This window comes from Mandrillus leucophaeus, unplaced genomic scaffold (genome assembly GCF_000951045.1).
Source record: "Mandrillus leucophaeus isolate KB7577 unplaced genomic scaffold, Mleu.le_1.0 Scaffold456, whole genome shotgun sequence".
In the NCBI taxonomy this organism is placed as follows: domain Eukaryota; kingdom Metazoa; phylum Chordata; class Mammalia; order Primates; family Cercopithecidae; genus Mandrillus; species Mandrillus leucophaeus.
Genome location: NW_012104876.1, coordinates 604,924 through 619,152, shown reverse-complemented (window position 1 = coordinate 619,152; position 14,229 = coordinate 604,924). Strand labels below are relative to the sequence as shown.

Genomic DNA, 14,229 nt, shown 5'->3' with positions numbered 1-14,229 from the left:
TGCACAGGGTACTGGAAGATGAGTATCATCATGACTTTGCCGTGATTTGACTTTGACTTTAAAATTTCATTGAAAATGACTTACGAAAATTACATACAGCATAAATGTGCAAATTTACATTAGCTTTTTAACAGATTCCAGTGCTTTGCAGGCAGAAAGGGGAATTGGTTCTCTATTTTGAATGTATAAATGAGTGGGTACTGTAATCTACCTTTCCCTGTTCTTCTCACACCCTCTCTACACTGGGGAATTCTCCTTTGCTTTATCCTTATTTGGGGACCAGAGCCCTTAGTCTTTCTCCACATCATCATCTCTAAACTTGGTCTCACACTTCTCATTTCCACTAAGACATAAATGACTGATAGTGGCTGAAAATGTGATCCCTCCAGATAATATTTCCATTTTCATAGGGGAGCTCTCTGAAGTGCATGGAAGAAAGATCTAGGGTGGAATTTTCAATATCGTTCAATTTGGGACTCAGAAGGGTATAGTGTGGTGGAGGGTGTTTGTGGTTGTATCTGATTCTCCAGTTACTCTGAAATAATAATGCTTAGGCGTTGCTTTCTCTAGCAGTTCCCAGAGGCTTCTTCCAACTCCTTCCTGTGTAGTTTCTAGTGCCTCAGAATAGGCTTGCAGCAAGAAGAACAGTATCCATGGATAAACTTGAGTATATTGGGGTTTTCTCAAAAGAGAACCGGGTACAGTTCAGGAAGCTTCCCTCAGGCAGATGCAGTGACTCTTGTTGATGCACATTTCATTTTCTGATCAGTTTATTTATTTTCAAAATCAGTCAAGTACCAGTACAAATGAATAATACCAGTGTTGCCATGTATAGCATTTAATAACCCTGGATAAGGAACAACTAAAACCAGAGGGAGAGGTTTTTTTTTTATCACAACTTTTGCTCTCATGCCTTATTCTGCTAATATTTAACTTTTGCTTGTTATTTTAGATCTACTCATCTCTACCACACCCACCCAAAACATGTATCCACATGCACACACACATGCACACTCCCGTTAGGACCGGTGGGCTAAAAACAAGTGAAGTTTTTTGCTTTGCTACTATTTTGGCATACATGTCATTAACATTTTCCCAGTTGATCAGTTCTAAGGGAGATTCAATAAGTCTGAAATCCCCTGAGATACTAGACACTCTCTCTAGTCTATTGCCTCTTGTTCACCCAGGCTTTGACAAACTAAAACAGAACTCTTGTCAATGTATTTCTGGAAAACTTTGAATTTTATGTTGTAGCATTCAGAAATATATTTGGATTGTGTTGTTGTTTAACTCTTTAGTAATATTAATATTACTCTTTTATCAGAAATATATTAATGTCTCATTTTTAGATGCAACTGGGCTTTTTGGTCATTTTAAGTTTGAATGCAAAACATTCATTGATTAAATGAATAAAGCGGTGAATCCTAGAATAGGCAGACTGGTGTAGGTTTGCATTTGCATGTATCTTTATTGACCCCCCAAAACGTGAAAAAATTGATATTACATATTTTCATTCTAAAAACAGATTATAGGTTTTCAAGAACATTACAAAAAAGCTAGAAATTTGTCTTGATATGGTTCCCAGAAAATATGCAGATTAAAAATGGAACAAATGCCTCTACCTAATGGGAAGACAGACCCTTCAAAATCCTATGCCCATTACCAATCATGTCCCATATGAAAAGGTACATTTTATTTCCGTCACCACATTTGGGGAAAAAATGATGCAATCTGTTTTCTTTAGGAGACTCCTAGACATCCGGGAACAAAATGTTTTTAGAAGGGGCATTTCCATCCAGAAAGTGGGCATCTGGTTACCTACAGATATACATATTTACATTGTTGGCTGGTACATTAATAGATTGTACCTGTGCATGAGAACACTTCTAATTTCGAATATACGTATTTGGGATTCAATATATTTTAACACACTGACTACATTTCAAAGGTAACAGTTAAATTGCATTGTAAACAACAACATCTGATTGGTATCTTCACTGGGGACAATAGCGTATCAGATTGACAGTTGACTGGTAAAGTGAAATGTATTTACTTAATGTGTTTTTTGCCAAGAGTTGAGTAGTATCACACAGGCTAGAGGTCATATTTGGAAAAGTCATCTAAAGCCAGGAAGAGCCCATAGGCCCAGGCAGGCAAATACTCGAATTCATGATGAGCTGAGAGGGGCAAGGTCAAGCAGCAGAAACTGGGAACTGAAGCTGGGAGCGAAGGGCAGACCTGGGCAGAAAGTTTGGGCAACATGGAATTGGGATCCTAGGCAGTTGGGATGCAGCGGGTGGCAGTGGGGAGGAAGGAGACCAGAGAAAAAGGCACTTCTGACAATGACTCAACTAGGCACAGCTAATAAACTGTACAGATGCAAGCATGTCAAAAAGGCTCCACCTCCTTATTTGTGGACTGTCCAGGACATTCTGTAGGTGATGGACATTAATTGTAACCCATGCATGTGAGCTTCCTGTAACTGGGCTGAAACTATTGATACATTCAGGTCAGAAGAGTGGGTCTGAGTATGCGCTGTTCATTTCCTGGTGGGCGCTGCCTTCTCAGCTTGGCTCTCATTTCCCATTACTGCTTTGCTCTGACTCACTGATGGCCTGCCACATGTCATTAGGCAGCTCAGCTGCTGCTCTCATTTCTCCCAAAGGTATACGGAGGTTTGTGTCTTGGCTTTTGCACTTTTTTTTTTTTTTTCCGGAGAGCTGGAGGAAGTGGCCTTTTGATAGTTTTGTTTGTTGAGTTGAATACTTGTAGTGTCTTACGGTTTCAATTTTCCTTTCTCATAGGTATTTGATCCTGATGACCTTTATTCAGGGGTCAATTTCTCCAAGGTTCTGAGTACTCTCTTAGCTGTCAACAAAGCAACAGAAGGTAAGCTGGGCTTGTGATTTATGTGTTCTGGGTGACATTTTTGAATCCATGTGTTTGTGATTACGCTAGGAGCCAACTCTGGCCAGGATTGTTCTCTTGATGCAAATTTCCCCCCTGCTCCCCCAAATACACCCCAACAAATGTCAAATGCTTGAATTTTTCATAGCTTAGGATTTAAAACATACCTATGATAGCTGTTATTCTAATGCCCTTAATATAATGATAAGAGCCAAGAAGTTATTCCATTCAAAGCTCTGAATAGTCAACTGAGTATAAAAAAATAGAAAAGAAAAAGGAAAGACCAGTTCCCTTTTTCATAGAGTTTACAAAATACAGCCGTCACTTCCCTTTCCCCACTAGAGACATATTTTTCTCATTGTTTTCTGTATGCCTTTGTCCATGTAAAGGAACCCTTCAGTAGCCTTGCACCAAAAATGAAATCTTGGGTTCATAGGGAGTGAAAATAATATATTTTATTTAAATGTTTAACACCTACCACACTAGAGGTATTAAATATAAATGCTAGTAAATGTGAAGAAAATGATGATACATGTAGAATGTAACTTCACTGCTTCCCTGGTATAATATTTAACCAACAGCTGGATAGTAATAATCATACTTAAAATGCTTTGAGCTCTTGCCCTGGATCTAGGCTGTCAGAAGAGCCACAGGTGATCTCATTCAATCCTTGAAACAACACTGGGGGCAGGTATTATTATTATTAGGTCCATATTACAGATAAGGAAAGTCAGGCCAACAGTTGCCCAACTAGAAAGTTAGTGGCTGAGTTGGGATTCAGACCCACATCTAACTGACTACCGAGCCCTTATGCCCAAGCACGAGGCTTGCTGCTTAAACTGTTGGAGAGTCAAGAGGCTGTGTAGCCAGCATCACCAGGTGCTACAAAAAATGTCAAAGCTATGGTCCCTGCCTTTGAGAAAATTACTGTCTATTTAAGGAGACTCAACTTACCCATGTGAAACAATTAGAGGACAAGAACAGACAATATAATCAAGTGCCAAATAGGTTAGAGCATCTAGGAAGCTATCAAGTAATTATAGTTTTAGTCCAAAGAGCTGTATATAATAGCAATACATGTAAAAATACTTCTCCAAAGTTGTTCTTTTGCTATTTGGAAAAAAAAAATGCTTTTGAGCTATTGCATGGCGTATAGCTGAAAGTACAGCTAATTCAAGTAACTATATTTAACACACATGACAACTATCCAGTTCTAGTCAGGGAGGATCGTGTAATTCTAACATTATGCCACACAAATTATACGTTCCTTTGCCAAACTCTCCTAGCAAGTTTTACAGTCTCTTCCCTTGCCACAGATATTTATAAAATACAAGGAGGTGAAAGTTAAAACCCACAGCATCAAGGAAATTACTTGGATACTGAGCTTGTCGCCTAGGGAATGTTTGGGCTTTAGACTTTTGCAGTTTATATCTTTTAAAAATAAATGGAGAGGAAAAGAACCCTTATTTAAATTTGTCAAGAAGCCAGCTTCTCTCTTTTGTATACTTTCAACAAACTGAAAACATCCAGCTCAGCTCTGGCCTGGTCGAATTTCACAAGGTTTCAAGGAAGAGAAGACTCTTGAATCTGATTGTTAAAAAAAATTATTCTAGTATCAAGATTGCATCTTTCCCAAACACACCTTCTCTTTCACTCTCATTCTCCACCCTGCCCCACACACATCAGGGAGATTTTACATTATATATGCCACACATATTGTTACGTGTGAGTAAGAAATGAGCCACTGAGTTATGGGCCAAAAAACAAAGAGAGAAATTTGAAATATTTCAAAGTAATAAGAGCCACAAACAGCTGTTTGGTGCCCAATATAGTTCTGCCTTGGATAAGAGGGCATAGTGTTGCAACTGGTTCAGGAGGGAAGAGTTGTAGGGAAATGGTTAAGAGAAAATGTGGTTCTGTCGCTGTTTTTCATTCTACTGGAGCACAATGGCCAGTAAGGTTAAGAACAGGAAGTTGGCCACCAAAAAGGGAAGGGGGATTGAAATACACTTGCCGTGTTCATGATGATAACAGTTAGAATTACAGCCAGGATGCCTCTGATAGTATCCCGAGAAAGATAATGTTATGTGGTAGATGTTTTTCTGACCTGAGTGGTTCCTTTAACATGCCTTTTCCTCTTTTCACAGATCAGCTATCAGAAAGACCATGTGGACGTTCCTCTTCTCTTAGTACTGCTAATAATTCTCAGACAAACCCACAGGGAGCAGTTTCTAGCACAGTTTCAGGGCTGCAAAGGCAGTCAAAGACAGTGGTAAGTATAGTCCCCAATTCTCCGTCTGTTTTAAAATCCATAAAATTAGATTGATATCCTAGTTGCATCTCCATATGTGGTGAGACAGCCATCCGGTTTGTTTTGGGCATCACTGAGAAAACTAATTATAAACTGAGCACCAATTCAGGCTGGCCCGAAGGAGCAAATCAAAGGCATGTGGTGGGGACAAAAATCCAGATTGACGCTCCAGCTCTGTCCCTTACAAGAATTAGGCAAGTCACTTAACTGAGAATGCTATGCAAACGGAAGTCATTATGGCTACTTTCTGATGGCAATTTGCTATTATTTTCCCTATCCTTTGTTTTATTAGAACTAAATAGTGCCTGACACATAGTAGGCAATCAATAAATATTGATCAGTATCCTCATTATTATTGTCATTCTTATTTTTCTCTTTCCATTCCTAATGAGGAAGGCCTGATTTTAAATTTCAGTCTATGATGAGCTTCTATATTGGGATCTCCCAGTTGCCTTTTCACTTGGTCTTATTGGGAGCTTTTATTTGGGAGGATATGCCTCATCTTCTACTCTTTGGGTGAAACCTTTATTTCCTGTCAAAAGCCACCCACTTCTAGTGAGACATTATGACCAATTACCTCCAAAGCATTTGAGTATGTGGTTCTTAACCTTTTTAGATCACAGATCCTTTGAAAGGCTGATGAGCACTATGGCTCTACACCCTGGTACCCTCTTACATTGTGTACAAAAGCCCATGTGTATGAACTCGTTTAGACAAAGATCTGTTGTGCTTATCAGATTCTCTAAGGGGTCTGTGACCCTCAGAAAGGAAGTCCAGTTTATACATGACAGATTAGAAATTTCTGACTTCATATATCCATGTAATAAAACTGCAGTTGTACCCCCTAAATCTATACAAATAAAAAAATGGAAAAAAGAATTCCTGACTTAGGCAACTATGGGGTATTTGATCTTTGCATATAAATAAGTCTTAGCCAAATTAAGATATCCTTAGTAATTAGGAGATGGGAGGCAGATTTTTATGGAGGGTAGGTTAGTACATCTTAGTTATATAATTATGTGGACCGTTTGTGTGTTGAGTAGAGGCAGGGTGGAATAGCTTATCCACGGTGGAATAGCTTATCACTCTACTTTGTTATCTGGCTTAGTTAAATAGATAATCTTTAGATAATGGGGAGGGGTCTGGAGAGAAAAATGAAAGCTATGACCCACTTCAAAATACACATTCTCACAAATGCCAAAGCTTATATACTGTTTTGAGGGATTTATTAATCCCTCTGAGACCCATTCATGGACTCCTAAGTTAAAAACTCAGGACTGAGATGGATTTGGGGTTTTGTCTTTGCTTCCTCCACTTTATTTGCCTAAATCCATATCATTTCTACCCCTGCCTTATTTAGATGAGTGCTTAATCTGGTGTGGCTTTTGTTTCTCTAGGAGATGACGGAAAATGGAAGTCATCAGTTAATAGTAAAAGCAAGATTCAACTTTAAGCAGACTAATGAGGATGAACTGTCAGTTTGTAAGGGGGACATCATTTACGTCACTCGAGTTGAAGAAGGAGGCTGGTGGGAAGGCACATTAAATGGGAGAACAGGCTGGTTTCCCAGTAATTATGTCCGTGAAATTAAATCCAGTGGTAAGTGAAGTTTTTAAAAGCCTTTTTGATTGTGACTCTTGTACTTTCTTGGTATTCTTACTGAAAATTGTGTAGTTTTAATTGGTTAACAGAAACTGTTTATACTTGTATGTGTATGCCAAAAATAAGAGTAGAACAGAACTGGGAAAAATCTGTGATTAGATATTTTGAAACAAATTGTATTTAGATTACATTAAGGCAGCAGAAAAATAAAAAAAGCAAAGGAATTCAAAGCTCAGACAACTGGTCCACCCTAACTGTATCCCTTTATGTCTACTAATTCTAGCCCATGTTATATAGTACATAGTCCTTCTTACTACTCTAAAACTTACCATGGCAGAATCCAATAATAAGAGAGGCCATGTGCTAACTTCCTTTTTTTAGCCCTAAGCCCTGTAAGCAGACCTAAGACTAAATGCCTCAGACATGAGAGATGATAATGATAGGGCTGCAGGAAGCTGGCCACTTTGATTCTGAACAAGATTGCCCTTAACTCACTGCATACTGCTAACTGTTTACCTTTGTTTGGTAACAGTAGCCAGAGAATGACATCGAATTGCTCTTCAGTAGTGTTTTCTTCTCTCTCTTTCTCTCTCTTTTTTTTTTTTTTTTTAGACCGGGTCTTGCTCTGTTACCCAGGCACAGTGCAGTGACTATCACAGCTCACTGCAACCTGAACCTCCTGGGCTCAAGTGATCTTCTTGCCTCAGCCTCCCAAGTATTTGGGACTACAGGTGCACGCCACCACACCCAGTTAATGTTTAAACATTTTGTGGACAGGATCTCCCTATGTTGCCCAGGCTGGTCTTGAGCTCCTGGGCTCAAGTGATCTTCCTGTGTCTGCCTCCCAGGGTGCTGGGATTACAGGCATGAGCCACTGCGCCTGGCCACTCTTTAGTAGTTTTCCTTAGAGTTCTTTTGATAATTCACTTGCCCTATATTGTTTAAGAAGATAGGCTCCGCTGATATTGCAAAAAACCCAGCAAACCCTTATACATAAAAATATGTCACAATACACATAAAACAGCATTTAGTTATTCACATGACTACATCTCTTTACTGTTCAAAAATATTTACACAAGGGCTCTTTTGAGTGGTTAGCTCCTCATCGCATCATTTCTTTTGTAGATATCTTATTGCTTTTTCAATGCCTCAAAATTGATACTATTAATTAATTAATAAAATTATAGGCTCACTGTAAGTAAAACGAAACGTTGTGGAAATATACAGTTGACTCTTGAACAACATGGGAATTAAGGGCACTGAGCCCCCATGCAGTTGAAAATCCATGTATAACTTTTGACTCCTCCAAAACTTAACTTCTAATAGCCTACTGTTGATTGGGAGCTTTACTGATTGTATGTTATATGTATTATATACTGTGTTCTTATAATAAAGTAAGCTAGGGAACAGAAAATGTTATTAAGAAAATCATAAAGAAGAGAAAATACATTTACTATTAGTTAGGTGGAAGTAGATCATCATAAAGATCTTCATCTTCATTGTCTTCATGTATAAATGGGATGGGCCTGCAAAGTTCGAACCCATGTTGTTCAAGGGTCAGCTGTATAATGTAGATAATGAAAGTTCCTCTTCTCTTTGCACCCTCCCCCAGATAACCAGAGTTAGGAGCTTTTTCCTAAAGTGTTTAAGATAAAATTAATTTGCACACTTTTCTGTGTTCTGTGTTGTGTTAAAAGGGGTATCTCCTTTAATGGAACATGTTTACTAGCAGACTTATAATTATATACCTATATGGAGACTTCTTAGCATTTTTGATTACTGGGAATCAAGAAGGTTCTGTTGAGCCCTGGAGTATTTCCACAGGCTTTGCCTGGAATTTCCTTGCTTTTGATGATATTCACAGACGATTTTTACCTCTCACTACATCTTTCAATTGATTTAATTTTGTTGACAGGATCCCTGAAAGATTTTCCAGATTCACTCTAACATTGTTCCCTGATACAGTGTCTTTATCTGCGAAACTGAAAGGAGCAGTAATTTTGTCCAGGAATCCCAAGCACTGCTGAGGGGACCTGGGAAGTGAACAGCACACCCTCAATTTGACGACTCTCCTTATAATGTCCCTCACTGTCATTCCTTGTAGCAGTCCGGCCACTCCCTTATAGACTGCCCCAGGTTATTTGTCCTGGTCTTAGGGCTCTTCTTTTTAAAATTTCTTCTATATTCTCTCTGGTTTAGGACTCAGCTTAGGATTCATGTGGCAAGCTCCAGCTCTGATTTGAGCACTTAGGTAACCCTTAGAAGCATCTAACCCAACTGTCAAGGACAGGTCTGAGTTGCTTGGGCCAGGAAATGAGTGCTAGTCAGGGAAGGCCTGGAACTAGTAGTGTACGGAACAACCTCTCTCATTTAGCTTATGACAGCAGCTTCCTAATTGGCATCTCTGCCCCTGTTTTTGTCACTCCTGTAATCCAGTCTAAACTCAGTACCCAGAGTGATTCTTTCAAAATGTATCTTGGGGCCGGGCGCAGTGGCTCATGCCTGTAATCCCAGCACTTTGGGAGGCTGAGGTGGGCAGATCACTTGAGGCTGGGAATTCACGATCCGCCTGAGCAACATGGAGAAATCCCATCTCTACTAAAAATACAAAAATTAGCTGGGCGTGGTGGCGCATGCCTATAGTCCTAGCTACTTGGGAGGCTGAGACAGGAGAATAGTTTGAACCCAGGAGGTGGAGGTTGCAGTGAGCTGAGATTGTGCCACTGCACTCCAGCCTGGGTGACAGAGCGAGACTCTGTCTCAAAATAATAATAATAATAATAATAATAATAATAATAATAATGTAACTTTTGTCATGGCTCCCCATCTCAAAAAAAGAAAAGGCCAAGGTCATCACAATAGCTTCCAAGGCCCTCGAGGATCTGGCCTTCCATTGCCCTTCTGGCCTCCTCTCTCATCTCTCTTCCCCTCACTCATTCCACTTTAGCCACACTGGTCTCTTGGCTGCCTGTGCCAGACAGGCTCCTGCCTCACTTGGTGTCCCCCTGTCTGAAACACTCTCCAGCTGTCAGCATGGCTGGCTCCCTCACCTCCTTCAGGTCCACTCACTTGTCCACTTCACAGGAGGGCCTTTCCTGGTCACCCAGGAGAAAATTTAACCCTATCCCCACTCCCTCTATCCTCCTTCCCTGCTTAAATTTTTTTGCTTATTATTTTTCCCCATCTAACATAATACACATTTACTTATTTATTTCATTTACTGTTTATATTTTACCATTAGAAATGTAAATACCACAAGGGCAGAGACCGTTCGTTTTGTTTATACTCAGTAAATATTTGTAAAATGAATGAATATTATGGGATAGGTAATTCAATTCTGTTCAGCCTGTTCACTGAGTACCTCCTAGGCACTCAGGGAGTCTATAACAATCTATACCTCATAGACGCCGTCCCCTAGCACCTTACAGTCTAGTAATCATCACAGGTTTGTGCACAACTAACTGTTACAGGCCAGGACAGAGTAAGTAACACAGACAAAGGACTGAGTAAGATGCTGTGGGAACAGTGAAGAAACAATTTGATTAACAATAACATAAGGAGTGGGGAAGCACTTGAATTGGGTCTTGAAGGACAGAAGAAGCTTCTCAGTGGGAGAAGAAGATTAGAGGGAATTTTTAAGTTCAAGCATGGAAGTAAGAGTGGATGGTGGGGTAATTTGGGTTGAGAATCAGATGCATGACGATAAGGAATGGGACCTTGAGCTGGAACTACATTAAGAGGTGGTGTCAATGTCAAGTTTTAGGCAAGGGATAACATGGTTTAGGAAGATCTTTCTGGAGGTAACGTGGGGGATGTATTTCAGGGAAGTGGTGGGAATAACCAGCAAGGGTGTAGAGAAACTAGCAGAGGCTACTGCTAAGGTCCAGGCAATCCAGATAGTGGTATGGACTGCTGTGGGGATAGTGGGGAGGAAGAGAAGTGGATGGATGCAGTATATACTGTTGAAATGAAATTTTAAAAACTTGCTGATGATTACTTTTGAGGATAAGGGAACAGATGAGAACAATACCAAGTCTAGAGGTCCAGCTTGATGGTGAGCTCCTTAACGGCATGCAGTGTCATGCACCTAGCCAGCCCACAAAGGTTGATTTCTCTTAATGAGGGCGTCAATCTCTGTCTTGGACACTGGTGTGGTGGAGAAGCGTAAGACATGGCTTTTGCCTTCAGGGTGTTCATACTCCATTGTAGAAAGACATCATTAGAATACAATATGATAAGTTTAGTGATAGAGCTAAATACAGGATGCTCTGGAGAGGTGGGAGGAGAAGAGAGGAATATAACTCATCTTGACAGGGAAGTCAAGGGGACTTATTCATCTTTGTATACCGTCTTGTCTCCATATGCCTAACATGGTGCTTTAGACATAGGAAATGTTTGATGTGCGCTGAACTCTGTTAATAGAGAAGATAGGAGGAGGCAGAGGTTGAGTGTGCATGTCTCTCTGTGTGTCTGTGTTGGGGGGGTGATTGGTACTGAAGATGATGAACTGTTTTGTACTTGAGCAGAGGTGCACCGAGTCATAGGTCTGAAGATTTCTAGCAAGTAGTTGGCAGTATGGTTATGGAGCACAGGAGAGAGATAAGAGCTGGTGATGAGGCAACTGACAGTATAAGACAGTGGACAATGAAGTGTAAAATACATAGCAGAGCATTGGTGTTCAGAGACAGAGAGTGTGTTATGCCTGAAGAGGTTGGGGGAGGCTTCCTGGAGGAGATAGGGCTTAAGCTGAACACTGAAAGACAGATAGGCTGTGAATAGGCCCAGAAGAGAGGCAAGGACAATCTAAATCATAGTGATTGTTCAGGGAAAACAAAACACACGATGGTTCTGTGGTAGGACTGAGCAGAGTGAGCTTGAGGGACAATGGAAGAGACTAGCTTCAGGTAATAAAAATGTCTTGCTGGGAAAGTAGGTGCTCAATGAATCTTTGTTGACTTGAATTCTTTCCTACCCCAACTCTTGCCACCACCACAAAATAGTAGGTAAGCCAAAACCTATCTAGGATGCTGCCAAGGAATATTTTAAATTAAATGCTATGTTGTGTTACGTTTGGTCTAGAAAATACTTTTCCATTTTTAATTAATTAATTAATCTTTCTCTCTGTCTTTTTTTTTTTTTTTTTTTTAAACACGGTATCTCACTGTGTTGCCCAGGCTGGTCTCAAAACTCCTGGGCTCAAGCGATCCTCCTGCCCTGGCCATCCAAAGTTCTGGGATTACAGAGGTGAGCCACCATGCCTGGCCTTCATTTCTTTCAACGAACTCCATACTGATGTATATATTTTTTTCTTTTTTGAGATGGAGTTTCACTCTTGTTGCCCAGGCTGGAGTGCAATGGCGCGATCTCAGCTCCCCACAACCTCTGCCTCCCGGGTTCAAGCGAGTATCCTACCTCAGCCTCCTAAGTAGCTGGGATTGCAGGCATGCGTCACCATGCCTGGCTAATTTTGTAATTTTAGTAAGGAATGTTGATCAGGCTGGTCTCAAACTCTCGACCTCAGGTGATCTGCCCGCCTCGGCCTCCCACAGTGCTGGGATTACAGGCGTGAGCCACCGCGCCCAGCCAACGTAGAGTTTTAAACCCCATTGCCATACAACCTTTTAGGCCATTTATAAAATTCAATCAGGCATGGAACTAAAAATCTTTAGCGATCTCAGTCTGCTTACTATTGGGTCAAACATATAACACTGTGGCCACTCGAAGAGTCAGTAATTCTGACACATTCATACATGCAGCCTGGAGGGCGGAGGGACATTTAGCCTGATACTACACATTCTTTTGTAATGTCTTAAAAGCAGAACAAAACAAGCCCAAAGCCATACAACCCTCACCCTGCAGATTGCTGTGCCATGGGAGTGCTGTGCATAGTTTTCCTCCCTTCAGTCTGTCATTGACAAGAGCACTTTGTGCTCTGGTAAATTTGCCCTTGGAGAGTGGCGTTTTAAGTTTTGGATTCCACTGTAACTCTCATCTAGAGATAATTATGGCCAAAGCTCTGGGGATAGCTTTTTCCCGCTCTTTGAGAAGAGGCTGATTTCAGAGGTTGTATAGCATAAAGAATCACCCACCTAATACTATAGAAAGTTAAGAAATAGAAGACTTGAGTATGAAACACACACACACACACACACACACACACACACACACACACCTCTTTTTAACATGAGCTTGTGGCTGAAAGTAGAGTAAGTTTTTGTGACCATGATGATAAAAGCCTCTCTCCAAGGATGATTGAACCTGGACACTGATGACATCATGAAGCCATTGTCATCAATTCTGCTTGCCTACCTCTGGATTTCCTATTACATGAAAAAAAACCCCCTATTTTGACCAAAAATATGTTTTTTTAAGGATCTTATTTCATGAAAAATACATGTATTAATAACTTAGTCATTATATAAGTTACAGAACATTTTTTTTTTTTTTTGGGACGGAGTCTCGCTCTGTTGCCCAGGCTGGAGTGCAGTGGCCGGATCCCAGCTCACTGCAAGCTCCACCTCCCGGGTTTACGCCATTCTCCTGCCTCAGCCTCCCGAGTAGCTGGGACTATAGGCGCCGCCACCTCGCCCGGCTAGTTTTTTGTATTTTTTTTTTAGTAGAGACGGGGTTTCATCGTGTTAGCCAGGATGGTCTCCATCTCCTGACCTTGTGATCCGCCCGTCTCGGCCTCCCAAAGTGCTGGGATTACAGGCTTGAGCCACTGCGCCTGGCCTACAGAACATATATTAAGGGGCTTTGCTCTTGTATTTCATTTGAGCCAGATACATTATAAATGAGAAAATTAGCCACTTATATACAATTTTCCATTCTCTCTTAAAAATCAGTGGTAACTTGTAAGTTAACTTGTTATTAATACATCAAAGTAATTTCTGCTAGTACAGTGGCAACATAATGGTGATTATATCCTTTTTAAATTTTTGTCTCTGTTCTGTTACCTAGAAAGGTTGAGGGTTTTGTTGGTACTTTGCATTAAAAATTTCCTGGCAAAATTTTTAAGCCAAGAAATTATTGAGTCAAGTGCGATTGTGCAGATATTTTAAACAAATTCTATTTTCTCCCACTGATTCAATTAAGAGGTCATCAAATCCTTCTAAAACTTCTTATTAGCAGTAAATATAGATATCAATTGAGGGGATTAGGTACATGGTTAATTAAATTTGTATTAAGGCAGATTAAGAAATCAGTCTTCCTGCTCATTATAAACCAAAGCTAGGATTGAGCTTTATATTTAGACTTCCTGTTTTAATCCCCTGGGTGTATCACATAGATGTTTCCTGTCCAGAGAGACTATTTGTCACTCGATTTCTTTTTGTCCTATCACCACCAACAGGCAATAGTAGTCTGCACACCAGCAAAGGAAGAGAAAGAATCAAAAATTAATTGGAAAG

The 14,229-nt window shown here is 40.3% G+C and overlaps 1 protein-coding gene across 1 annotated transcript in view; it reads left to right on the top strand.

Annotated features, from left to right (window-relative positions):
- The window catches only part of ARHGEF6 (Rac/Cdc42 guanine nucleotide exchange factor (GEF) 6), a 120,190-nt gene that overhangs the window by 31,677 nt on the left and 74,284 nt on the right, over window positions 1-14,229 (top strand). The window contains exons 3-5 of the mRNA XM_011994418.1: window positions 2,805-2,889; window positions 5,055-5,179; window positions 6,616-6,817. Of these exons, the coding sequence (XP_011849808.1) occupies window positions 2,805-2,889; window positions 5,055-5,179; window positions 6,616-6,817 (412 nt within the window). The remainder of the gene's footprint in view (window positions 1-2,804; window positions 2,890-5,054; window positions 5,180-6,615; window positions 6,818-14,229) is intronic.